Source organism: Gambusia affinis, linkage group LG11, assembly GCF_019740435.1.
Source record: "Gambusia affinis linkage group LG11, SWU_Gaff_1.0, whole genome shotgun sequence".
Lineage (NCBI taxonomy): Eukaryota > Metazoa > Chordata > Actinopteri > Cyprinodontiformes > Poeciliidae > Gambusia > Gambusia affinis.
In genome coordinates, this window is record NC_057878.1 from 6,641,565 (window position 1) to 6,668,780 (window position 27,216).

Genomic DNA, 27,216 nt, shown 5'->3' on the forward strand with positions numbered 1-27,216 from the left:
AAGAATGATGAGATTATAATAATGCAGAAATCAGAAACTGACATAACTGAAACTGAAAACCATTTCTACAGGAGGGAGTTCAGTCTCTTTCACAACCCAGCATCTGTGACGCTACCTACGGAAATGTGATGTTAAAAGATGGGCTCATTTTTATTTAGATTTAAAGCGAGCTAATCTAGAGCAAAGTTAAATCAATTTAAACCAAACTGGCTTCATAAGTGCCAACTCATCAAATCAGATGAGCATTATTATGACTTATGCTGAAGAGAGTAGAAAATAAACAGATAACATAGTTGGGTTTTTATGCTCCAACAAAAAGTTAAGCTGAGCTTCTTCTCTTCTTGAATTTCTCCCCATATTTACGAATTTGCTGTAGAAGATGTTCAGGATGTAGGAAAGGAAAATAAAAAAAAATGTCATGGTCTTTTTGCGTGAAAAAACCGACAACAAAGAACAATAAACTGCACACAGCAAACCTAACAGACTAACTGCTTTACGTTTGTGTTTATTTATTATCATTTTTTCCAAACCAGATGTGTCATTGTGTGTTTGCACGCTGAAGAGATACAGTGCTCTGAACTTTTACATGTTTTGTCACATAACAAAATTTTTTATTTTTACTGGAATTATATGTTACAGGTAAAAACAAAATGTAGCATTGAGCTGTGAAGGGGAGGGAGGAAAGGAAGAAGTCCAGTTTGAAGTTTCTATAAGCCATGCTAAGAAATACAGCCAGTCTAAAATCTAACTTTCAAGGATCAATCAACACTGCACATATTATCCACTCTGTGAAACATGGTAGCGACAGCATAAGATATATGTCTCTTCAGCTCTTCAGCAGGGATGGATAGGGAAGTTGGTAAGAGTTGTCGGGAAGCCATCTTGGAAGGAAACGTCTTCGAGGTTGCAAAGAAATTGAGATTAGGACAGATCTTCACTTTCCAGCAACCAGAATGGTTTCAATCAAAGTATTTTATTTTTTAGAATGGTCTAGTCAAAGTCTGGCCCTAAATATAGTTGAGAATCTTTGGAAAAATTTGATCAAATGTGTTTTCTGACTGAGCTATTTTGAATCTAAAGATTGACTTTCTGGAAGTATAAAACTGGACATACTCTCCCTTGTGGCCATAACTGAAGTAAAACTTAAAATTCATATCCTTTTCCTTCCACTTTAAGAAGTATCAATACTTTTACAAAGCACTGTAGATAAAACCGACTGTGCTATAAAAATAATATTTTACACCCTGCAAAGGGAAGGAATTATACTTCAATGAATAAAGCTTCTGTACAGTTATTTGATCCACTAAATAATAATAATTGTGACTGATATTTACAGTGCTCCTATCTACATTCAATATAACAGAGGCTTGTGCTTCAGGTTCCTCTCTTCTACTGTAATTTTACTATTGGACACTAGGTGGCATACTGGAGCTGCGTTAACTGTGAGCAGAACTAAAACCTGTCGTCACTGGCCACATTCAGTCCTCTCAGCTTCAAATCGCCTATCAAATGTAGAACTCCTGCTCATCTTCTACCCTGTCTGCCTCCTCAACTGGAGCGCTAACGATGCTGCAGCTGTCTGACAGGTTGATGGAAACGTCACTCGAAGACGGAGCGGCACTTGTGCTCAAACTGCTGCTTTGGAGATGCGCCCCCAGCAAAGCGGAGGGACTGCAGTCGAGGGAGAAGCTGTTTGGCGTTCGGCCCAGAGTGGCCGACTTGTAGGTGCCGTCTGGAATGTCGGGAGAGAAGGCGGCTCTGACGTCTTCTGGAGGGGCCGATAGCGGCCGGGGCGTCAGAGGCAGGGTGGATTTGATGTAAGCGGACACCACGGACAGGTCCACGCTGCTGCCGGGATTCACCTTGTGTCCCGTGTCCACGTCCGTCTCCTCTGCCCCGATCAGAGAGTCCACGTTCAAACGGAAAGGCGGGACGAGCGAGGGTCTCCTTTGGAGGGAGCAGACCCGGTTGTAGAGGTTGGAGCCCGGAGCAGGAGGGTTCCAGGCGGAGTAGGAGCCAGTCGAGCCCAAGTTGGGTAAAGAGAAATGCGAACCCGACTGATGACCTCTCCAGTGGGCGTTCCGGCGGTCAGGAAGTTGCTGGTCGGACCACTCCTCCTGCTCGTCCTGCTCCTCGCAGGCCAGCGGGAGGGAGCTGTGCGAAGTCTGGTGGCCTCTGGGACGGGAGGTCGCCCTCTGTTGGTGACGGCGGTTTTTGTAGGAGGCGACGGCGCGGGTGAAGTTGGACGGAGCCGATGCAGATTCGCCAACAGCGGGTGCCATGTAGCAAGGGTTTTGTCTGCTTCTCAAGCACGCACCCTGGACCTGAACACGGACAAACAAAGAGCGCACTGTTACATCTAAACACCAGCCACTCTAAAAGCACTTCAAGAGAACAAATTAATCTTAAAACAACAGAATAATTAAGACATTATGGCAGTCACTTTGACTTGCTGTAGTTGGAAAAGCTACAGGGCCGCAGCTAGCAACAATAACACTGGAGCTGTGCCACTCAAAGCTGAAGTAAGCCCTGAACCTGAGCCAACATGGGAAACAGCAGCTGCTTGGCGTTGTGCTAAACTCAACAGATTGCAGTTTTTACTAGTTTTATCATAAACATATACACTTTTGGCCACCATGGCTTGTTAAAAAGCTCACTCATGAAGAGTTTGACAGACTTACATCAAAAGCATACTGAAAAACGGTCGCTATCAGTAAAGCCAATTCTTTAGTGTAACAAAACATGTTGATGCAATTAGTCTGTGTCTCTATACAGACGTTTGGTGATACGCTAAGATGAAAGCTCACTCCCAAGTGCCACTTTCCAGGGAAGCTGCTAGGAACAGGAGTGTAAATGTGGCCGATAGCTGAATAAAACTATAAACCTGAATTAGGGACACACCCAGCAGCAGAGATTCAGATCTCTGATTCAGAAGTTATCTGTATCAGAGTCCTTGTTGTCACGTTTGCCAGCGTATGCAATATCACAATGGCAATGAAGGGCTTGGAAGATAAACTTGGCAAACTGAAATGCAGTGCTGTCCATTCAAATTCTGCAGGCCAATAAATACTTGGTCAGCTGGATGTAGTTTAGCTGCCTTTTATGGCCACATCTGATTTAGATTTAAGCAATCAAGACGTTAAAGCTTCGGGAGAAAAGCGAGGAAATACGGTTATGCCAGGTCTGCATGACCGTATTACGTATTATTCATATTATTTTATCTAACGACTCTAGTTTTCCTTAATAACTGATGTGTTTTTCGACCCATACGACGATGCTGACTGCAAAAAAAAAAAAAAAAAAAAAAAGAGACTGTATTGTTGCACCTTTCTGTCTGTGCAATGTGACCCGCTCAGATATTCACAGCTGTTTCGGAAGCTGCACAGAGAGCAGCTGAAACAATTGTGGTTACATTTTAGGAGCCGGAATTTGACTGGAATACGATTGAAATAGCAAGACAGTAATACAGTGAGAGGCTGTAGTAATACGGAGGTGCACTGTGTTATTATTGCACTTCAAAAGCTACTGGGTTTTCAAGGGGCTAAAACCACACATTTACAGACACGCTAGAAAAAAAACTAATCAATATCCAACTGTTTTTGTTCTCTCGTTGTCTGGCAGTAGACATACGGAATGTAACTTATAAAAAATTATTTTTTAGATATTTGTTGAAAGTGTCACTATGTCATCTTTGAGAAAAAAATCAAGCTCTTCTGCCTTCTCCCAGTACTCCCATTGCCGATTAGAAACCACCAATCAGAGCACAGAGGCAGGTCTTTGTGTTGTCAATCACAATCTCGTGTGGCGCTGCTCATTCCTCCCCCCCGCCTCTTTCGCCCTCTCGCTACACCAGATCTTGTTGTGAATGCTGATGCTAGTTAGTGGCGGATAAACGGTTTTCTTTTAATGATAAGTTGTTTCTCTGCCACTAGCACATTTAGCAGCGCGTTCACGAGGATGAATGACAGCGCTTTAGACCCTCCTCCTCTGGCTCTGATTGGTTGCTTTTGGTCGGCAGCGGTACATTTCTTCAGACGGCAGTAGCAGCTCAAGGAGGAGGTGGAGGAGGTCGATCTTTACACAGATTATCTGTCTCAAAACAAACTGTCATGACACGGTGACAGTTTTAATAAATGTGAAAAATTCACATTCTTTATAAACGTTACATACTGCAGCTTTCATCAGACTAAACTGTTCCTGCTTTGGTTAGTAGGGAATACTAAAATGGTAATGATGAGTGGGATTTCCCCCCCCCCCTTCAAATTCAAAGTTACCATGGTTTTTGTTACCACACACTGATATTTCAATGCAACCATAATGCAGGACACGAAATGACGGCGGTTCATTCCCAAGTCAGTACAAGACTGGTTTCACGGCCTCACACCAGTTTCAGCAAGTCTCTTCATTATGTCTTATCCTGATATACAACCCACTCAAGTCCCTTCTCGCTTTCTGGCCCTCCACAACGTTTCCCACAGAGATGATTTTCCGTCTTTTTCCAGCGTCTCATCGGTTGCAGTTTCACGTATCCAGCAGGCCAACCGGGCTTCCGCAGGTTTCCTCCTAGCCAGACAACATTTTTCATGGCCGGTGTGCATTTCAGTGTCATCCATCTCCATCAGGCCTGCTCAGCTTTAAAAGAAGTAGTATCTTCAAATTTTTGCAAGTTTATAGCTAAAACAGGTGCCTTTTAATCAAATCCAAGATTCCCTGAAGTTCACAAGAACTTCATTCTTGCTTAAAAGAGAGGAACGTCGACGAGTAAGAACTTCCTTATGTTATAGTTTGAGCACATCTGCAGAAACATAACTCCATCAAGGTTACCAAAACAGGGAGGAGCCACATTCGAGACCATTAGCCCCCATACGGAGGGGGGGGGGGGCTCCCATACAACAAAGCGCTCCTCACGCGACTTACAGGAGGTGAAATGCGCACGCGGGGAACCCCGAGAGCGTTCAAGCCGCACGCTCGCTGTTCTCAGGTCAGCCACTTTATGAATCAGAGCTGCAGCTGGAGAAACCATCAGCGTCCAGACGAGCCTCGGGTGCTCACTTTTCAGAGCAGCGAGTGTTACAACAAGTCTTGTTCGAAAACGCCTGGAAACGTAAAAGTCACTCATCCTGCAGAGGAGATGCCGGTTCGGAAACACAAGGACCAACAATTTGAAGCGAATGTAGAAATGTTTGTGACCGGTTACGCAGCCATCAACAAACTGGTTTAATTCTGACAGGATATTTGATCATTCTTGTTCATCATTTGATAAACTCCATTCAAATTCATTGGCAATAATCTATCTATTAATCCTAGTCCAGAAACTATCAATAATAGAAAGAGTACTCTATCTATCAGGGGTAATCCATTAATGTGCTAATAGAGAAACAAATTTTTGGCTTTGCTAACTTTGAAAACATTTAACACACTTTGCTTCCCCTACATAAAGTTTTCTGGATTAGATCTAAAGATCTTTACAATTTACTTTTCTGTTTTGTAAACTTTTAGTTGAATAAAGTTTGATATCTGCAATGAAGTTTTGATTATTTACTATTAAGAATCCTTCATATTCATGCTCTTATTTTGAAATGGATTGTCCACGAAGCAGTTGTCTTTCCTATGGTGCGGCATATGATGTTTTTCTGTACCCAGAATGCACCACTCTGTAGTTATACAGCAAACAGTTTAAAATCTACTGATGTCCGGCATGCTTTCTCACCAAAGCCTTACTGTGGTCAATTAGGCAAACATAGGAACAGAGTTAGTAAAACAATAATAAAACTGAAACCATACGGGAACCACAAATGCCAAAAACTAAATTTTCTTCAAACCCATTCAGATGATTGTTTTGAGACAATTATGCTGTTGGAACACCCATTAGTGTCTAAGAAAAACGTTTAATGTTTTAAAATATTTCTAGCAGTTCAAGTCACAAAATGACAGAAAACAAGAGAGAAGCGGTAAAAAAAAAAGAAAAAAAAAAGCTTAGCAGTGAAGCCAAGAATTTGACAAAATCTGCAGACAAAGCAGATCTGAGCCGCTGACCTGAGAGATAATTTATGGTGGTAAGTTTATTTCCTTGCATAGCTTTCCCTTCAGAGTCTACATAAATCAAACAAACGAACTCGGGTCAGCCATTGTTTTTGAACTGTCACTTTAAACCCTTAACTTCCAACACTTGACGGTCGCACTTTTGGCCTTCATGGAGCCAGAAGTGACAGAGTTCAGATTAAACAGACACTGAAACGAAACACTGAAAAGACTTTTTTTAAATGAAATTAATGTTTTGTAATTTGTCCACCTCTTTCAATTAATCCTAACATTTTTTTTCTACGTTAACAGTTGTTTCTCCTCTCAGCCTGTTCCGCCATCTTTCATCTCCTTCTTCTTCTTCTCTCCTTATCCTCTTAGTCACTTTGTCTCTTCCCCTTTGAGCCGTGAAGTGGTTTCATGGCCGCATTCTTGGCTCTCCCACACAGAGTAGGAGGCTGTAAGCGCTGTCATGAAGCTGTCATTTCAACCTAAATGATATTTAACGGAGGCCAAAACAAGAGCAAGTCCCTGTGTTGTTCCCCCAACAGACAACAGGTCGTCTGCACACAATCAGCGCACCGAGGCTGATGATGAGCAGCGGGGGGTGCTGGGTAATGAGGTCGCTGATTTGGCGATAGTAAGACCCTCAGTGTTGTAAGCTTTAGTTATCTCAGGATTAGCAGGTCTGACCTTAGTGAGGCCAATGAACCTGCAAGTGATGTCCAACGTCACTCAATAAACATAAACGACTGCTTTGACTGTTTGCTAAAATCTGGTAATTCAGTCTAAAGCAAACTCAAATAACGAGTAAGGGCTGGATGAATGTGGAGATCGCCGTTGTCTACACTGCTCAGGATTCAACTGCAAAAGGTGAAACTGTTTTCAGTTGTCAGCAGCTCGGAGTTTCGTTGCTAAATGTGATGTGGTGTCGTGTGATTCCATCGGGTCAAATCACGCTCAGAAATGAACCTGTGTGCTCTGTGTGAACGCTGAAGATATATTAGAACCAATCGGTTATGATAAAATCAACAAATAAATAAATAACTAAAACAGTGTTTGTGTTTGATTCAGCAGCCAAGTCTGAAACAATATATTCCTACTGGCATAACTTTGTGGAAGAACCTCTAACCTCGGTCCAGCTGGCACTGAAGCATCATACATGTGGCCCATTGTCATGACGGATTAGCTTGTTGTTTCTTCGGGTTGCACCAATCCCGGTAATGGACTGCTTCTTAATCAGCTTGAACTTTCCAAACCACTTATCTCACACCTCCTGGACACACAAACCCCCTCTGAAACCGATACCCCTCAAACCACCACTTTGTTGTGTAAGTCTGTCTCCCCAACGGAGAGAGAACCAAGATTTCTAGTAGGATCCACTGTTATGCAACCAAAGCATTCACACAAAATGAATGTTTTCAGGTTTTGTCTGAAAGAAATTCCTTTTAATTTGAGTCTGTGTTATTTACAGAGCAACACAAAGTAGCTTTTTATTGTGAAGTGGATGAAAAAAAGGATTTTCTGACTTCTTCATAATGCCCCTCTCAAAAGGTCGCCTTCAGGGTTACTACAGGTCACCAACTCAAATTTAAGACTGTCCTGAATACATCTTCCCCACAATACAAAATGGTGGTGGCAGCATCATGCTGTGGGGACAGTTTTATGAGACTTTAAGGGAAGATAGCTGGAGCTAAACAGGAGGAACTCCTGAGAGATTACCTGTTGGAAACTAAAAAAAGGTCTGCAAATGCCACTGAATCACCAGATGGCAGTCAATAAATAAAAAAAACAAAACAAAAACAGCTTAGCTCTATTTTTTTATATTCATTTGTGGTTTTGCAGAGGAGCAAACCAGTATCACCGAAAGGATGCTCACCTGCAGCAGGATTTTATTCCCATCATAATCCTCCGTCTGCCAGCGGACGTCGCTGATCGGGCTGCAGGGGTGAGGTAGCAGCGGGACCAGCACTCCAACGTCTCGCACCCTCACCTCCATCACCGCCGAGTCCAGCACAACGGGACTCTGTCCCCGTGGGAGCCTCTTAAAGGACAGCTGGATCTCCATGTCGGGGTTGGAGTACACCACGAGGAAGCAAAAGTCCTCCTTCTTCTGCGCCACACGTCGCTGGAGCAGCAGCTTGTAGAGCCGGACCATGTCGACGTAATTCTCGTGGCGACAGTAAACGGTGAACCGCACGATCTCCTTGCCGTAGTGGACCTGGCGGACCGCCCAGAGCGGCGTGCCGGGGGACAAGACGAAAAAGTCCTGACTGCACGGCGTGAGGGGCAGCATGTTGCGGCCGTTGCTGACTTTCTCCGTGTGGTGGTACCGCCACGGCGGTCTCTGCAGGGTGCGCTGCAGCGTCAGGATCTGCCCCTCGCCGCCGCCGCCGTACGTCTCCTGCAGAAAGAGGATGACCGCCACGGCCGGCTGAGGTCCGGCGGACGGGACGCCGTTTTGGTGCCGCTTCGGCCAAGTCCGCTGGGTGGTGGACGCCCGCTCGGAGACTTTGAAGAGCTGCAGCTCGGGGTGAACCCACGCCAGCACGGCGTCAGCGGCGCGCTGCAGGAACTTGCCCTGGCCGGGGTCAGAGATGAGGTGGACGCTGACGAGGAACGGGTCTTGGAGCTCCCCCATGGATAACTCACCTCCAGGAGCAAACATGCAAAAGAAAAAAAAAAAAGGAGACCAGAAAAAGCTAGGTGGACTGAAATGATTAATGGATTAATCGATTATTGAAATAACCTCATTTAGAAACAGATTAATCATTAACTGGAGTGTGGAGACTTTACGTTTTGCATTTAAGACTGAAAACAGCCTTTGACTGTAAATATGTTCAAAACCAAAATTCATCAGCAGATTTAGCTTCACCCAGTTCAAATAAAAAAAATAAAAACACTATTTAGCACTTTTTACTGTCCAACTATTAATCGGTTTATCAAAAAAAAATTGATAAACACAGTGTAGGCCATCCCTACACTGTGTTTATGTTAAGTTGAGATAAAAGGCCTGAGCTTTTCACATGTTGATGTTAAAAGTAAATTTTTAGCTGCAGATACATCCTTTGTTACATACGATCAAGCATGCACTAGAGGAGTGATATGCTATTGCATTTTAGGCAATAAAATGTTTATTTTATTTTAAAACGGAACCAAATTATTGGTTTATTTGCATCTTTTAATGTATTTCTAAAATTGTATAAAAAAGACTTCTCTGGTTAAAAGAAAAATCTGAATTTTTTTATCCGATTAACTCGACACTCAGAAAAATCAGTAGATTAATCAATTACTAAAATAATCATTAGTTGCAGCCCTCATATATAATAAGAACAAGGCTGCAAAATGTAACTGGAAAAAATCAATATCTTTAGGATTATTTGATTTTTTTTTTTTTTTTCTTGCCCAATCTGGAAACTTTGCACAGCTAAGGTTGGTATGCCAACAAAGTATTTGTAAAGGTATAGGATATTTTCAGATAATGAAAACAGAATATTTCGTTATGCCAGGACAACGTTAATATCTCTCCTGTTATTCTTTTGGCTCGGGTTATTTTCCTCTTTCAAGTTTTCCATTCCCTTTGTTCCCCAACAAACCTCCTGCTCTCAGCTGTCTCTGTTCCACTCAACCAAAGCCAGCTCCATCTTCCTCCCCCCCCCTTCCCCCCTGGTTTTGTTGTTTACCTTTCTACCTCCCGCCCCTCTTCTCACTAAAACGCCCATGTGGTGCGAGTCTCCTCTGTGAAAGCTCATTAGTGCCATTCGGAGTCATTACTGAGGCCCAGAGGAATGTCCAAGACCACAGCAAGAGCGACGCATTCAGGTGTAGCCTCTTCCTGAACCCCCGACCTGGAAAACCTCAGCTCGGTGACTCAGACGCTGGCAAAGTTCCCAGCTGGTCGTATTTTACGCCAGTTTCTCTTCCCGCGTGTTAACATCCTATCTGTCGGTGTTTATTCCGCCTGTTTTCGAGGTTTATTCCCGCCGTCTTTATCGCACTTCTCTGGGGACTCGTCCCATTTCACTTCGCCTGTGAAGAAAGGACAAGCTCAGTCTGCTTGTCCCCGGCACAGCAGAGTGTTTGACTGTTGCCAGAGACCCTCCATAAAGCAGCGAAGCCAAACAGGAATGGTGTCTGTCTTGTGATTTCCCCACTGGCCTTTACAAAAGAGCAGTTTCTGCTCTGACCAAAGAAGTGACATTTCCGAAAATGCTCAGATCAGGTTACTGTGAAGCGATGCGAAAAGCTCTCCATTAGAGGTCGAGTGAATCGACACGATTAGAATATTCAGGCATCGAATTGCAAAGTGTATTTTGGGTGTACTGACAGCTGGATTAGGCCGGTCAGTGAAAACATCAACACATAAGGAACATTACAACTTTCTTTAAAGAAAACCACACTGATAGAGAGACTATCCACTCTGTAGCCTGTTTTCAGAGGGCAACTTCAGCAACAGCTATTCATGCTGCTACAAAACTGATATAATGCATTTATTAGAGAAACAATGTGCAGTGGTGATTCTTTCAGGACTGGTTTTATGGGCATGTATCTCCTTCTGCCCTCTCAAAACCAATCAGTTTGCAGGAAATAAATAAAAAAATTGTGGGGTGATGGAAAGCACACATCGAGCATCAAGCTGGGGGTTAAAACTCTCCATTTAACACATAAACGCTTGTCAGACACAACCGGCAAACACTTCTTTTTTTTTATTCTGGGGGTCATTTGTCCCCTCTCTAATGCTGCCCTGAGAAACTGCCCCAAATCCAATATAAAAACTCACCATGGATGACTGTACATACACAATATATTCACAATTTTGTCACTATTTCAATGTGAAGAGATTCAAATAAATGTGCCAATGGCACAGAACCCTACTTTTTTATTGCTTAATTATTTTTAAGACACTACTTCAGGGCTATGAAATTGGACGGTCGAGCTTTACAACTTATTGCCCCCTTTATCTTGACATATGTCCTGTCGCCTAGCAACAAGCTTGAAACCTTGCTGATCTTTTTTCTACTACATATTTAGTTAAATTTATTATGTTAATGAATAGATTAAATACTTTACCCAACAAAAACTGGATTAAAAACATGTCAATGTAAATGATAAAAACCTAACAACACAACCGGTTTTAGCTTTCGGTTTTGCTTTGGCCGCCATTGTTGCCATAGCAACGTTTTTCTGTTCCTGGGATATAAAGGATCTGTCAGAGCCGTCCTAAAAATCTGGGGAAAAGGTCAACGTGGGCCACATTTTGGTTCTGCTACCAGAAATGCATCTTGTAGCTTGGCAACTTTAGCTTCATTTAAATTGAAACGAAGGGACACTCTTCAGCTCAATTCATCCTTATCGTGAGTACGTGAAAAGTCTGGTAGCCATCTTTCTGCCGGCTGACCGACAGTGCACAGCAACAGATGGGGGACGGTTAGTCTAATTAAAGATTTTAAACCGTGGAAAACAAAGACTTTAGTGGTTTTGAAGTTGTAACTCGTTAAACCTTGGTACTCAGACTCAAGCCTGCACGGCTGTACTTCAGAGGGATCGGGATAGTCTCCATGCAACATCCTATCTCATCACCGTGGCAACGTGATTTTTGTTTATCTTCATTCTCTAAGCAGCAGCATAACAGGAACTGCTTTCTGAAAACTGCTGTGAACAAACACACTCATCCAGTCGGCCGAGATCTTCATCCCAGCTGCCTGACTACTGACTCATTAAAAGCCCAGCCAAAACAGTTCAGGGGGGATATCAATCACGCTAATGCTAATAATTTGCTTAAACCAGATATTACAGTTTTTTGCTTTTAAGCTTTCTCTCTTAGCTTGTTTGTTTTCCGCTCACACTGTCCTAATCTCATGATCTCACTGATCCCATGGTTCCTAGTAGCTGGCTCAAAGAGGAAGGTTTGGGTTTAAAGCCAGGGAAATAACAGCCTGCTGGGGCCAATCTTACCTTTCCAAACATCTGTCTAAGATTCAGTTTTATTCTCCTTGACATCTAGACATCCTCCAAACATTTAAACCCCGGGATAATGAGTAAAATGCAAGCGAAGACGGAGATGCAACAGAGAAAAAAACAGACTGTCGTTAACGTGAGAAGAGGAAAAATAAACAAAACACAACAGGATTTAAGGTAAGAGAGAGAAAAGAACTGGACTTTGTGTTTTTGAGTCTTTGCTAATCAATTTAGCCTGAATACACTGCATAAAAAAATCAAAAGAAAGTTCCTTCAACAAAAGCATGACCTAGACAACATTTCTTTTTTGCGGAAATACAGCAATAAACATCTGTAGCACTTCACAGTTTTATGTAAGTCTAATAAATAAATGAGCTGAATATGTGTAAAAAGCCTTTGGATAAATTCAGGTTTTATTGTAAGAACGCAAATCACTCATTTCCAAAGGTCCCAGTGTCACATTGTTTGACATCTTTCCAGTGAAATGAATGTAACACTGATCATTTCTAGCTAATTAGGACACAAAAGCCTTTCTTTATCTCGTTCTTTAAAAGCAAAGTGAGGCGGATGTTTGTTCATCTCTATAAGCGGTTCTAAAAGGAAGAACGCTTCTCTCCTAAACCTGAAGAACAGGTCAAAACAAGAATTAAATGGTTTAATAAAACTGGAACCCAGACAAATTTAACACAGTGAGGAGGAGAAAACCACGCAGAAAGTGGCATATTGCAGTAACCAGTCTCCAGAATCACTTATTTTAAGGCTGCTGTGTCTGATGGTCCAAAAGCTGTGGTTTGCACTATGAGTTATGATTTTGGTTACCACCTTTCACACAGAATAGTCGGTGAGTTTTTACTTTATGACAGTCGTAGAGTTTGGTTTTTGTTGAAACTGACCAGGAATGTATTCATGTTGACATTTTGAAGGCAAGACCTTTTACTGCTCCTCAGCTTTTTGGCGTTCCTGTTACCAAACTTTACAGTCCCAAAGTGAAATCGAAAGGTTTTACAAAAGGAGGAAAACATCTGGCAATGTGGCACAAAATGAGTGAGGTTATAATAGTATTAGAGAAGGATATAAACAAAAAAACTTTAGTATTTAAAAATGGCAGGTTTAGTTTCTGTTTGAGAAACTAAAAGAGATGCTGGAAAATTTTTGGCTCAGCTCTGTCTTTGACATAAGTGATGTGTTTCACTTTGTGCTTTTTGGATTATTAGGTTGTTGTTTTAGAAGAAAATTGATATTTGCTGAAAAAAAAAAAGAAAGGGGGGCGGGGGCTTGGGATTAACACATAAAAACATTCCAATAACTTTCTATACAGCTAAATCCTAATAAAATGGGTTTCTAAAACTATGGAGCTAAATTGGGGCCATAAAATTTGCTCAAAAAATTAAATTCTGCTTTGAAACTGGAAAAAAAGATATATTTGAAACTACAAAGAAAATATTTGAAACTGAAAAAAAGCATTGAATCTGAAAAGCAGTTTTGAACTCTTTTTTTTCCAGTTTCAAAATTGTTCAAAATTGTTAGTTTTTTTTTTTTTTTTTTCCCCCCCCCCCCAGTTTTAATTACGTTATAATTTGTTTTTCAGTTTGAATTTTTTGGTGTTTCAAAACATTTTTTCCGTTTCATATAATTTCAGTTTGAATGTGTTTTTTATTTAAATTTCAAAAAACCTTTGGAGCAAACTTTATGGCCCCAATGTAGACCCATATGCAGTTTACTTATTGAATGTAATAAATAAATATTTGACTGATTACAGGAATACCATTTGGATTCAGGGGAGACGTACACGATGCCATATGTTTCTATTTACGGTGCACCAAACCAAAACGTACAGTTTGCACTATTCAGCACATTAAGCTAATAGTTTTTCCTTGCTATGCGATTTAATGGGGTAGAAGAGACTCAATTAGTGATTGAGTCAGCCTTTGCAAGGGGGAATTGGGGTAGTTTGTGCACAAAGCCCTGGAGGAGTCCGTCTCTTAGCTCTTAATCCACTTGAGCCTTGGAGCAGAAGCTGATGTTCTGCTCTGACGGCGCGCGGCGCACCATCATGCACGGGCACATCATCAACAAGCAGACTGAAGACAGACCTGTCTTCTGTAATTCCCAGAAACTTTTACTCTGGCTTCATGTTCTGGTGTTAACCGGGACCACATGCTCCCAGGCAAACCCGCAGATGACGACGTGAGATAACACAACAATCCCTCCAGTGGCCCCTCCACATATGAGAATGATTAGAAGTGAAAACTCGGCTTCGCCTCACAACGCGTCTCTGAGCGTGCGTGCGTACGCGCAGGAGTCCGACAGCCACAGCTTTAGCTCGTTTGGCTCTCGGTCAAAGAGAGTGAAGGAGGAAATTCAAGATGGGGGCTTCTTTATTCTTCTGGTAAAGATGACAACAACAAAAAAACTGACAGAAACTTTACTTTCATTTCATTTTGGTTGACTTGTTCCAAAAAGATAAATATTTAGAGGCTTTAATATAGCTAGTCTTTCAAAAAGGTGTTCCTTACAGATAGACAAATTTATTTATTTCCAGTTCACATTGTGTTAAAAGAAAAAGCTTTTCAAACAATCCCAGCTTGTGTTATAATGATTAACAGACATCCAAGCCAAAAACTAGCCTTGATAATAACCACAAATACGTTACCACACTTTTAGCTCCTTTTCATGTGGATGACGAAGTCCACATTACAACTTTGACAACATCTCCAAACAGCAACACTTCTACAGCAGTTTTATGAGCGATTGAAAAAAATTAATTATACTACACAAAACTTTTGACCTGTGTGTATGTTTTTAACAGACTTGACTGAACGCAGCACCGCAGAACGACGGTTTAATCGATCCCACATCATTGTTGGAGTGAACATCAGCGACGGATCCAGAATTCCTTTTTCCTGCATTGCTGTGGGTCACGCTGCACAATAAAGTCTACATAACGATCTGTTTCACATCTACAGTAAAACTCAAGTCATGGATATGACGGGAAGTAATATTAAACGTGTTCAGATTCAAACTCAGAGTCCTGAATCTGTGGAGGGGGTGACGGATTAGGGTGATGGCAAAAGATCTTCCAACTTCAAAGATTAAAAAAAATGTAAAAATCAACAAAAATACCAGAGGAAACATTGGAGCCGTGTGACTGACAGCCTCTGCATGGTTTATCCACATCAAATTATACAACACCGTGACTGGAAGCAGCAAGTTTACGTAAACGAGTTCTGGATCGTAAAACATTGGTTTCAGCAGGTAATTAAAATCGAAAATCTGGTGGTGAGCATAGCTCTCTCGCTCGCTCTCTCGGTCTGTCTGTATGGATGGATGGATGGATGTTATTTTTCTCCAAGAAACCCATCTAATTTCCGTTTTGTCCTTCTTTGCGTGCCTCAGGCCTCATCATGTCGGGACATGATGCAGCTGCGGAACGCGTTATGTTCACGTTTCTCACTGTTTTGAGAAAGTAAGCGACGCTATAGTTGTTGCATCTTTCATTTATTTAATTAATTAACCGCTTTTCAACCATTTTAGGCGGTAAAGAACTACTTCTCAATGCCACGGCGTCTTATTGTGGTTGTTTCCTGTTGTTTTAGTCTATTGTGTCTGCTGTTGTGCTCCCATTGCTAAAGAAAAACTTTCGCAGCACCACAGTATTGGACCTCTAAACAGTTCCATATGAGCAACAAAAAAATTATTATTATTATTTCACAACATTGATTTGCTTATTTGTTTTTTCCTACTCGTTGCGACACTTTGTAAAAATCTTTCCCCACTGTTTCCTAAGACGTCGCTTTCAATTAGACGCCTCACATGCAATGAAATGGAAGTTACTGTTCCTGAGCTGCAGGGAAACGGCACGTCTTCATCCATGCATATAATGAAATGAAACTGCGTTGGCTGACACAAGAGAATCAACGCGGGTTTGTTTACTCGCTCGCCTGGAAGACAAACCAGAACACCAGTTGGCACTTTAGCTTGATGAGATTATTTGCTAGCGACATAAGCGCGGTCTAATAACGAAGGGAAATCCAGACTTCTTTTCCCACAGAGCAACACACAAAGAGTTCTGTATGTCTGTGCTGCCAAGCCTGACGTTTCACTGAAGATAAAAGTCAGGCTGAAACGCGGAGCCGCTGCTCATGGCCTGAAAATGCAGCTGGCTTCAGACGGAGGAGGAAGCATTTAGATTATTACCGGTTACTGCAGACTGTTTGTGAGCAAAGATTAGGAGACGAGACTTAGCACCAAAGCCAAAGGTCATGGGGTGTCAGGAAATCTGAGTTGGGACGAGGGCGTTTGGCTCGATGGGGCAACGATGGTCTCACGAGTACTGCACTCCAAAGTGCAATCAGATTTTAAAAAAATAACAATGTGAAGATCATTTTTACCGCAGCTGATTTGAGTTAAATTAGTATCGATTCAGGGACAGATTGCTGAACAATGACATTTGTAGAAGTCTTAGTAAACCATAAATACAAGACTGACCAGACAGGGAAGAGAATAAGTTCCCTAAATCTGAGGCTGAACGTAAAAACATGGACCTGAAGGAGATTGTTGTGTTAATATGGAAACCACAGGTCTGTTTTAGACCGCGTGTTCCTGGAAAACACTCTTGAAAGGTTTTCAGTGGATGTGTGTTCTTTGTAAATGTGTTCAGTAAAGAGAGGCTTGAGTGTTTCCAGCTACAAATAACACTAATTACTTTAAAAAAGAAAAACTATTATAGACAAGCAAAGGATGGCAGTCTTAGCAGCAGCTGACTGTTGCCTCTACCAGAGCAGACAGCCCAACTATTGCTTTGAACTAATATCATATTGATAGAGTCCCAGTCAGACTATATGAAGAGCAGAAAGGCAAAAATTATATATTTCTGTTCCGTTATTCTCTTTTTATTTCCTCTAAAGTTTATATATTTACACCTTTAAGTCTGAACGCTAAAAACCAAAGTTAAATCCTTAGTTTGTGCACACAAGCTTGTTGTGTCAGTAAAGCTTATTCTGATTTTATTAAGCTATTAAAGAAATGTTGTGGCTGCTCATTCTACATTTGTGTAACTCAAAACAACAACAATAAAGGTTACAGATAATAAAAACTGTAAAAAATCAAAAGGTAAATTGCTTTAGCAGGAGTAGGAATAATTGTTTTGTTTTGAATAAAAGTGTTTAGGTCATGTTATACTCTGATCTCAGTACTTTCAAAATCCTTCTATGTTTACTCCATGATATCTTATTATAAGAGTCTCATATCGCCTCATGTCTTTTGTATAATTTCATTTATGTTTGGAATTTCTCAACTCTGTCCAAAATGACAAACATGCACTGCGCACATTGCTTAGGTTTTAGCCGGCCACAGGTAGTTAACTTTATATCCAAATCCACATTGACTTGTACGTCGGGGAATATTTTAAACGTAATCTTGCGGTGAGGAGTCCAGCTAGCCGTTTACTGTCTTCAAAATGAAAAAGGCCCAAAATAACGAAAACAAAACAGAGAAAAACTTCAGAAACAGCTGCACTGATTTACTATATTACTACTAGCTTGCTGACTGAGTCAAAATAAAAGACTCAGAGTTATGAAAAACGGGCCCACGTTGCCTGACGGCGCCGTTCGACTTCACTGTGCACCAGAATTAATGCGGGATCACATCGAGACAGTTAGAGGGAAAAGTGGCTTCGATTAACAAACAGCTGACTGCAGCTTTTCGATAAGTGACCCCAGACTTGTGGTTCAGATCGCATTTTGGCACATGAATAATTTGGTAGCACTTTTTGTGAGCCGTCTTATAGCAGAATCTGGATCTAATAAGCTTAGCTAAACAGAAAGCATGTCCAGGTTTTTGTGCGAGTGTCTTGTGTTTTCGTACGAGAGAGCTGAAGCTTCATTCACACCGACGGCTCTCGACGGAGCCTTGAGTGACATCACAGCAACGCTTCTGCCGTCCAGAAGGAAACCCGGCGCTGTCTTTCAGACGGTGAAGATGAGACGTGCCATGTGGCGAATGCTTAAATCCCTCTCATGAGCAAACAAACGGGCCAGTCAATGATAATAGAATATGATAATAACTCTGAATAAGCAACACAGCTGTGCCAAATGGTTAGGAAACCCGAATAAATCAAAGTGCATGTGATCTATGAGGTACAAGTCTTGGAAATGAAACAAAAGGCTGTAGTCTGATCCTCGGCACAGAGCCATTTAGTTGCAACAGTTTAGACGTTTTAGCAACCAAACACACAGTACGCAAAAATCTGTCGCTTGAATGCAGTAAAGCATCTTCAGAATGCAGGATGCAAAAACAAATCTACTCGGATACGCCTTAAATATGCGTCTTGGCTCCGCAAGTGAAACATCTGCTGGCGACGGTGAGATCCCTGAAAATCCGAACCTCCTCCGTGTCAACCCACAAACCGCTATCTATCAATCTTTTCCAAGCCTCCGTGTTGCAAGAAAAGCCCTCAATAAGCTGAATCTCTTCTCCTTTTACTGCCACTTTGAAGATTTTCCTTCTGTTCCTCATTTGCCTCTGATAAAGACACTCATTCGCTGTCTTTTGTTGTCCTTTTTGCTTCAGCGTTACCAGCAAAGTTGGCCGTCTTCAACGCATCTCAAGTTGTCGCTTCATCTTTCGTCCAACTTTCTGTCTCCTGGATATCAGCCGTTCTTCGGACTTCCACGTATGAATTTACATTCACCATATATCGGTTAATATAGCTGAGACAAATCATGCAGCGCACGTCGTCTTATGTCTGTTTTTCCGTCTCTGTGAGTTCATACAGTCACAGTTCTTTCCTTTGGTCCAAAAACACTCATTACCCTGCAGCCAGCCTCATAATTCTTATATATGTGGACAGGCTCATGAGGGAAACTAATGGAGACGGGGTCATAGGTCACTCAGACTCCGCTCAATCGCACCTCCTACGACTAGCAAACTCTCTCCTTCATAATCTCTTTCATAGTATTTAACACAGATGGGGTCTTTTTAAAGCAGATAATATCAGGCATGTGCTTTTTAAACACCGGCTTTCGTTTTGCATTTAGTCATAAGCTTTGGGTGCTTTTGTCAGTTTCTCTGATTTTACTCTTTATAGGTATATGTTTGAGTAAAATGAACATTACTCTTATTCTGTGAACTACTGACAACATGCCTTCCCTAGCATAACTGCAGGCTTGTAAGTATCTAGCTGTTCACTGATGTTCTCTAACAAACCTTAGCGGAGCAGCCAGGTTTAAACTGAGGTGGGCTCTGTTCACTGATCCTGAAGAAAACCCGCTGCACTGGAGTTTATTTAGAGGTAGGAGAGTAAACAAAAAATGCATTCCAAGCTTTTCTGTTCATTATTTGTGAAAAGGTTTGAGACTCATTACATATCGTCGTCCTTCAGCTGTGTGACTTTGCACCACTTCTGTGTGTATCACTTAAAATGCCAACCAAATTAGCAGTTTTTAACGCGAAAGAATTCGAAAAAAGTTCAAGAATAAGCGCTTTTCGCAAGGAACTGTGCAGGGTGTGTTTGGGCTGCATCCTATGGGGCACTTTGCTTCTGCGTCGACCTCCAGTTATGACAATAGTGAGCAGAAGTTCATCTGATACAACAGTGGCAAAGGAAACATGAGAGGAAAACCAAACCAGACAGCCACTGATGAATTATTCTCTGTCTGTGTGTGTGTGTGTGTGTGCGTGTGTGTGCGTGTGTGTGTGTGTGTGTGTCTTCTTCTTCCTGACTTGTGGGTGTGGTGCAGCTTGGGATAAGGCCGCGTCCTGAAGACCAGATTAATGGGCTAATATTAGATTTAATCCCTTCATTGTGAAAGGCCTAGTGACTGAAGGCAGGTCGCGACCTCTGCAAACCAAGACCTTTAAATTAGCACCTAATCACAGCTGACGGTCCACCTGCTGTAGCACTCTGTTGATTTATCGCACAAGTTATAAGATCGGGAAATATGCAGATGCAGAAGTCGAAAAATATGTCAGATTATTAAACAAAATGTGTGTGAGGCATCTAGGTGGCTGCATTATTATCTAGATGATTTTACTCTTGTGTCCAAACACCTGTTTATCTATAAGGGTTTGAAAACGAGACTAGAGTAAATCATCGTAAAGAAGAGGAAATGAGCAAATAAAGTGCATTCATGTACAAGTGTATAAGCTGTAAAGGTATCAGTCAGGAGAAGACTGTAAAAATGCCCACCTCATTATACAGATGTCACTGTACAGTCAGCAAGAACTGGAAAATATATGGGGAAACAATGACATCACAAAAAAAAAAAAAAAAAAAAAAAAAAAGATGTTTCTTCAAAGTCTGTGGAAAAAGCAAGAAAGTAGCTGGTAGGGAAGACTGCAAAGATGGGTTGTCACGAAAAAGAAAATTCAAATTAGACACCGAAAATAAGAAAAATACTCGATACCATTTTCAATAAGGTGGCAACAGCTTCAGAAGGATTTGGTTCCTTTTCAGTTAAGAACAAAAAGTAGGGCTAATTACAATATGACAATCTATTAACCTCCTTAATTGGAGCAAAACCAATAAGAAGGAGATAATTCAGCCATCACTTATAAAAAATATATATAAAAAAAAAAGAAATAAAAAAAAGGCACTTCACTGTTTTCTTCAGGACCAGGGTTTGTTGAAAGGGTGGATGAAGTTATAAGTAGCTCCAAATTAAAATCAGTAAAAAGTAGGTAGAGACGTTTCATATCGTTTAAACATGAAGAGATGTGAAAATTTGGACTCAAGGACCAAAAAAAGAACAAAGATATTGGATTTGGAGAGTTTATGGGAGGTAGAAAGTCAAATATTAACAAGATCAACATCAGTTCAATTTGATTCACTGCACTGAAATGAATCAATAAGTGCTTCAGTAAGAAATGTTCAGCCAGGTTAATGCAACGTTTCTTCATTTTTTCACATAAATTTTGCTTTTTTAGCTAAACTGCACAGAATATTTACCAACATATCCTTTACAATTTATACATGTCCCTGATATTTTTATTTTTATCTCTTTTATTTATTTATTTATTTTTCTCAAATTCCATTGTGCTTCATAAAATATGGTAAACTGCATGCTGATGCAATGAAAGGAACTTTTTTGTTGTTGTTTTTTTTTCTTCTACACAAAAACCCTTTCCTAAAAATGTGCGGCTGCTTTCAGAGACCACTAAGCGCAAACAAAGGCCCCCAACCCCCGACCAGACAAGATTTATTGTGTCAGGATGCATTAAGGAGATGAAGTCCTGCACCTGAGCTGTGAGTGTGAATGCGTTAGTGTTTGCTTCTGCTTCGTGTCCAGGTTACTTACTGCTCGTCGAGGACAGAGGACTGTAATCAGATCTGCAGAGAAAAAAGACAAAAAAGAAAGAAAAAAAAACCCAAATGAATACAGAGACGGGATGTGGACATATTGGGAGGGAGGAGGAAGAAACAGAGAGAAGAGACAGAAGTTTATATTGCAGTATAAAGTGCACTCTGCATGCTGATGACCTTTTCCTGTTTCAAATCCCGACTTCTGGTTGAAGCGCAGAAGACGTCCCGCTGGACAGGTCACAAAAATGCACAGACATCGTAGTGTGGTCAGTTTAAAACACCGGGACGTTTACTCAGATATCATCCCCACCACACTCTGCTCCACCAGAGTGTCGCTGCAGGATTTAGGGTGAGAGCAGATTTCTGCAGCATTCCAACACAGGTCACTAAGGTCGGTACTGACAGCGCGACACCATTTATTTATCTGTCCGTCTAACTGTAGAGTACATTAGAGAACTCATCTTTAGCATCTAAAGTGACGATTTCTATAAATAAAATAAACTGATTTCTGCTTTTACATACAGAACCTCACCAGTTTTACTAATAGTGACGTTTCTGTATGGTATACCTGACAAACTGAGGTTTTGTTGCAGTCCGATCAAATTGTTTACACTGCATATAAGCAACTAAGCTGAAGCACATTTTAATGAGAGGGAACTGACATATTTGGGATTCCTGGCAGCATGAGACATTATTCAGCTGGAAGCATCTGGACACGACTGCAGAGAAAACGGATTCCAACAGTATAGAAAAACTTGACCAGATGTGTTTTGTTTTATTTATTTTTTTGGCTACCCTAAAAAATAAAAAATTGTTTAAAAAAAATTACAGAAATAATGTTGCAGTTTTTATATAGTAAAAAGTTTTCTTCAGTTCTAATAGAAATGTGTTAATGATCCAAAGAAACGAACCAAATAAAGTCATTTTCATTTCCACTGCAAGATAACTTCTAATAAACATCTTGAGCTCTCTTCTGAAGTGATTAAAGGAAATTATAAAGTAAAAGTTTGGTCACTTTCAGTATCATTTGTTATCAAATGAGTCATTTTGTGGTTTATATGGATTATAAATCATTATGAATTGGATCAAATCAATTCTTTGTATGTTATTAATGTGTGAAAACTGTAACTCACCCTGTAGTTTTTTCAGTTTTCAGCTGATATTTACATTGTTTCAGCACATCAGCTGACAAGTCTGCATTTCCCTGATACTATTTTGCTATTTAAAAGTTCCTACTAATTTGTTTAACATTGCAACAACTGGTTTTGACTCAACGTCACCACTTTTCTGCTAAAAGTGGTGCTTCTTCAGCCAGTTCTTCTTTGCTTTTCTAAGGTTTCTTCCATTTTGTTGACAGTTTTGCTTTTATTTCTTATAGTTATATATTGAATAAGTATAAAATAATGAAGCTGAGAACATGCGCTGTTCTCCTGCGATGCCTTGTGAAAATATGAAACCCTGGAACTTCTTCCATTTTGTCTCTTCACAACCACAAACTTTATGCCATTTCACTGGGCTTTTTTTGTGACGCATCAACACAACGCAGTTCACTATTGCGAACGTGAAAAGGAAACAATACATGGTTTTACATTTTTTACAATCTTAAAAGTGTGGCATGCCTTTGTATTCCTTTAGCCAATACTTTGCAGAACCACCACTCTGGTTTCTCAGCCTCTTCTCCGGCTCTCTTCATGCTGCTCGCCGTACGTGACGGATTGAATAGTTTAACACCGTTTTCTAAACATCACTCACCCTCCTGCATGCCACGACGTTCAGACTTTGATCTGTGGACAAACCGGAGAAATGTTTTAACTGCGTTCTTCTCGGCATCAGTCTGTCGCAGCAAATCCCAGCGCGCCACGCCGAAGCTTGAAACCTGAGAGGATCTGAAATTGTTCTCGAGGTGTGAACACTAAGACCGTAAAGTAACGCAACACGCTGGCGAATTTGACTGCGGCAGCTCACCGACACTCTCCATTATGTAATCACGGGAACCATCTGCGAAACCTCAGCTCACACATGGACTTTCCACGCTGAGAATATTCGTCCCGCAGGGTTTAGCTGACCGCCAGAGAACACCGTCCCTCCAACATGCACCCTCCTGTGTCTTCATCGCTAAACTAATAAGGGCTCTGGAGCCGCAGGAAACAGAGGAGAGGGTCTGTTTCCTGCTGCAGGAGGTTTTCAGTCTGCCTAATGAGAATTAGCGCTGGATGAGAGGGATGTGGGACGAGGAGGTGAAGTAAGAGAGAGAGAGAGAGAAATGGCGGGGAAACTGTCAAGAAAGAGGGAAAGAGGAAATGCACACAGCTTCATTTAAACAAAAGTTTAAAGAAAAATTTGCTTCGTAAAAGTAAAAGGGAAAAGGAAAATTGTGAACGGAAATAAGAAAAATATTATTTTTCAGTTTGAGGTGGTGGCGTGTGCAGTCGACGGTTCCTCGGGGTGCGAGGGCTCGGCGGCAGCTGACATCTCGCCCGACGCTCCGAGACCGGAAGCGCCGTTTCGCTTCATCTCCGTCCAAAGACAATAAACCAAAAGTGGACGCGCAGACAGGCAGAAGCGAGCACACGAGGCCCGAGTGCAGAGTGACCTGACGTGAGTCAGAACGACCTTTGAAGAGCTGCACAGACTGAGCCTTCTGCCGTCTGATAAAGAGTAGAAAAGCAGAGAGGCAGAGAAAGATGAACTACAAACTGGATTAAAACCAAATGAAAATGTTGTATGACCTTAAGGACGTGCGACTGGAGTGGAGGTGACGGGTGTGTGAAGGTCAGATGGAGGTGAGTGGAGGAGGAGCATGAGGAGGAGGTGGCAGCTCTGTGGTTATCAGCCGCTCTTTCTTTCTTTCACATCAGCACTTTCCATTTATGTGGCTCAGTGCTGATCGTCATAAATCAGATCTCTGAGCGATTCTAGTTCAATGCTAAAAATACAGAGCCGCCCCAAATGCATTGATTAGGCTGCTTTTATTCCAAAAACCCTTCAAAACAAAACAGAGCTACCAAAATAAATTCAATGACATTATTACTGTTGTCATTATTTTTGTACTTCTGTCAGTTTTGTATTTCCCTTTTCCCTCTGTCGACTGCAAGGCAAGTTGTCACATTGACATGATAAAGTTTATCTTGATCTTAATGTTTTTCTTGACCCAGTTGTTGGGTAAACAACAGGGATCTACGAACACAAAGCACTTTTTTATTTGTTTATTTAACAAAAGCCATATTATTACTGCAACATTCATCAATATTATCGCACGCCCGGGCCTGTTGCATTAAATCCATTAATCGAATAATAAAATAAAACAAGCTCAATAATTTCCATTTGTTTCATTTACTGTTTTTCTCTTTTCTCTCTTTCTGCCAGACAAAAGTCTTCAGTCTGGTGTTCTGGTCTCAACTAGTGCTTTTTCTTTTGAAGGCCAATTTTGTTTAGAGTTAATAGTAATATTTAATTTATAGTTAATTTTGTTGTTTCTGTTTATTTATTTTGGATATTTAAAATGTCTTCCAGTTCCAGTGGTAAATGTCCTTTAGAATCTAAAGTTTATTGATCTTTGACAATGTGTTCATGCATTATTATGCTGTTACAATTATACCAGTTGATAATGGCCTCAAAACAGCAATGTTATCGCTTATTGCAATAACTTCTGGGACAATTTATCACCCAGCAAAAATCTATTACACACACCGCATGTTTTCTTCTAGCATTTAATTTTCAAACTGTGTGAAGTTGTCACAGTGAAGCAGCCTTACTGACAGTAATAAGGTTTTATTCTTGGAGCAATGTTTGCTTTTCCTGTACGCAGCGTAAAGATTCACAACACATAAAGACACAAGTTAAAAATCAACACGCTTCGTGACAGAATGATCAAGTCCAGAGCATTTTAAGAGCTCCAAGTTTTCACTCTCCGTCCCACTTACGGCTCCCAGACTATGGCTAGTTGAAGTATTCAAACGCAGCTTAAAAGCCAATTAAACAAGGACATAATGACACAAACAGGCTCAACAACAATCGAACCACCTTTATCTGAACTCTTTACATCTCTCGCAACAATTATGGCCAAACTATTGGCTTTAATTTTTGTGGATTGTGGTTCCAACACCACTTTTGATTTACACTTTAATTTTAGCAACAACAAAAAAATGTGAATCCTCTGACATTAAGTACTTGGTATATGTGGACACAACATCTTTTGAATAATTGCTTGTTATGTATTGTCTGTTTTCTTTTACTGTCTGAACTATTTTTCCACTATCGGTCAACAAAACTGATAATTCAAATTGCAATTATTTTTGCAACGTTTAGCAAGACAGTCACACTACTGAATGTAGCTACTGTATGGATGTAGCCTGCTTGATATGAGGGAGGGTTTATTTTTAGAGTAGTGCTTGTTTTTGTAAAAGTTCAGACTGTCTGCAGCCATTAAGTTCGAGCTTTAGAAAACCGATTTTTGTTTTTAAATCATCGGTTTCTTGGGCAAGAAACACAATACTGCGATAAAACTTTGAACGCACATCACCCAACCTTAATGTTGCTCTCTGTTTTATGTTTTTATGCCCATAGTGATCTAATAGTCAAAATAAGTATTTGAGGTTTAAGGCGGAGTGAAAAAATAATAATTACAGGAAAGCAAAAATATGCAGCATTTGTGTTCAAAATGTCCAAAGAGATCAATCTGTTGTCTAAACAACGGTTCAATAAACAAACAAAACTACTGCTACGACTACTACTACATGTACTACTGTGTCACAATGTTCCAAAAGGTAAACAACGCTAATTTACGTCTACTGTAAAACACATTAACACCAACAGCGACATACCGCAGGAGAAACCGAAGCACATCTCTGTTTATCAGCTGAAACACAGTGAACAACAATAACTCTGAATACTTCATCCATTCATAAAGTATTTGTATTTAATACATGATACATTTTCTTCATCAAAACCACATCAGTTTTTCTTCTCAGGATAATGTTGCGTGTTTCTGTATTTACCTCAGTTGCCTAATAAATAACAGAGAAAAAAACTTTTTTACAGGCTTTTAGTGACGCCATCTGACACAGATATTGACGTTGCTTGTTTTAAACTCGCTCGTGCACACGCGGCTTTTACAGACGTAAAAGTATGCTCTACTCAAGACACAAATATAAATACTCGGCAATTTCGCTGTTTTTAATTAAGACGGAGAAGCCATAGAAACACTTCAGCCCCACTTACCCCCCGGTCTCTGCTCCTGAATCCACGCAGTCATCTTCTGTAAAGGTTTTCTCCATCTCAGACTGCCGCCCGTCGTCCAGATAACTGCATAGTTTCAAAGTCTCAGCGTCAACTTATGAAGTAAAGTTGCTCAAAAAGAGCAACGCGGCTGTTGCCGTCAGGCAGAGTGTGAACACAGCGGGATCCGAGTCCGCAAATGAGCGGCGGAGTTTTACCAGATGGAGCAACAGGCGGCTGATGCCGTGATATGTTCAATGGCTGTTGGAAATATGATAACTATGAGAATTGCCTAATCTTCTACTGATTGTCTTTTGGAAATACAGTAGTCTGCTTTGGAGCTACATTTTTGTGATGTGTTATGGGCTACACGGTAATTTTTCAAAACAGAAACGTTACTTATCTGTATGACTAGAGTATAATGTACAAGTTTTGGAATAGAAATTATATAACTTGAACAGCTAAAAGACATCTAAATTAATTACGTCTGAACTAATTATCAAGATTATTTTGATTTCTATTTTGTTTTACATTTTTCTTAAGATACACTTTTGTATTTTATTTTACTTTATAAAGCCACTGGAAGTTGATTAATTACAACATCGTTATAATCAGGAACATTTAATCTTATGATTGGCAGTGATAAAAATCTGTTTGGCTCTTGGTGACTCTTTTATTTATTTTATTTTATTTTATTTTTTGCGGTACTTGAAGGCAAC

The 27,216-nt window shown here is 40.7% G+C and overlaps 1 protein-coding gene across 1 annotated transcript; it reads right to left on the reverse strand.

Annotated features, from left to right (window-relative positions):
• Positions 1-492: 492 nt before the first annotated feature.
• On the reverse strand, positions 493-26,714 carry LOC122840411 (protein FAM124A). Its single transcript, XM_044132787.1, has 4 exons — positions 26,501-26,714; positions 21,276-21,307; positions 7,901-8,673; positions 493-2,324 (listed from the first exon to the last, which is right to left on the reverse strand). Exons 1-4 carry the CDS (start codon positions 26,554-26,556, stop codon positions 1,506-1,508), a joined length of 1,680 nt encoding a protein of 559 aa, XP_043988722.1. The 5' UTR covers positions 26,557-26,714; the 3' UTR covers positions 493-1,505.
• Between the last annotated feature and the right edge of the window lie 502 nt (positions 26,715-27,216).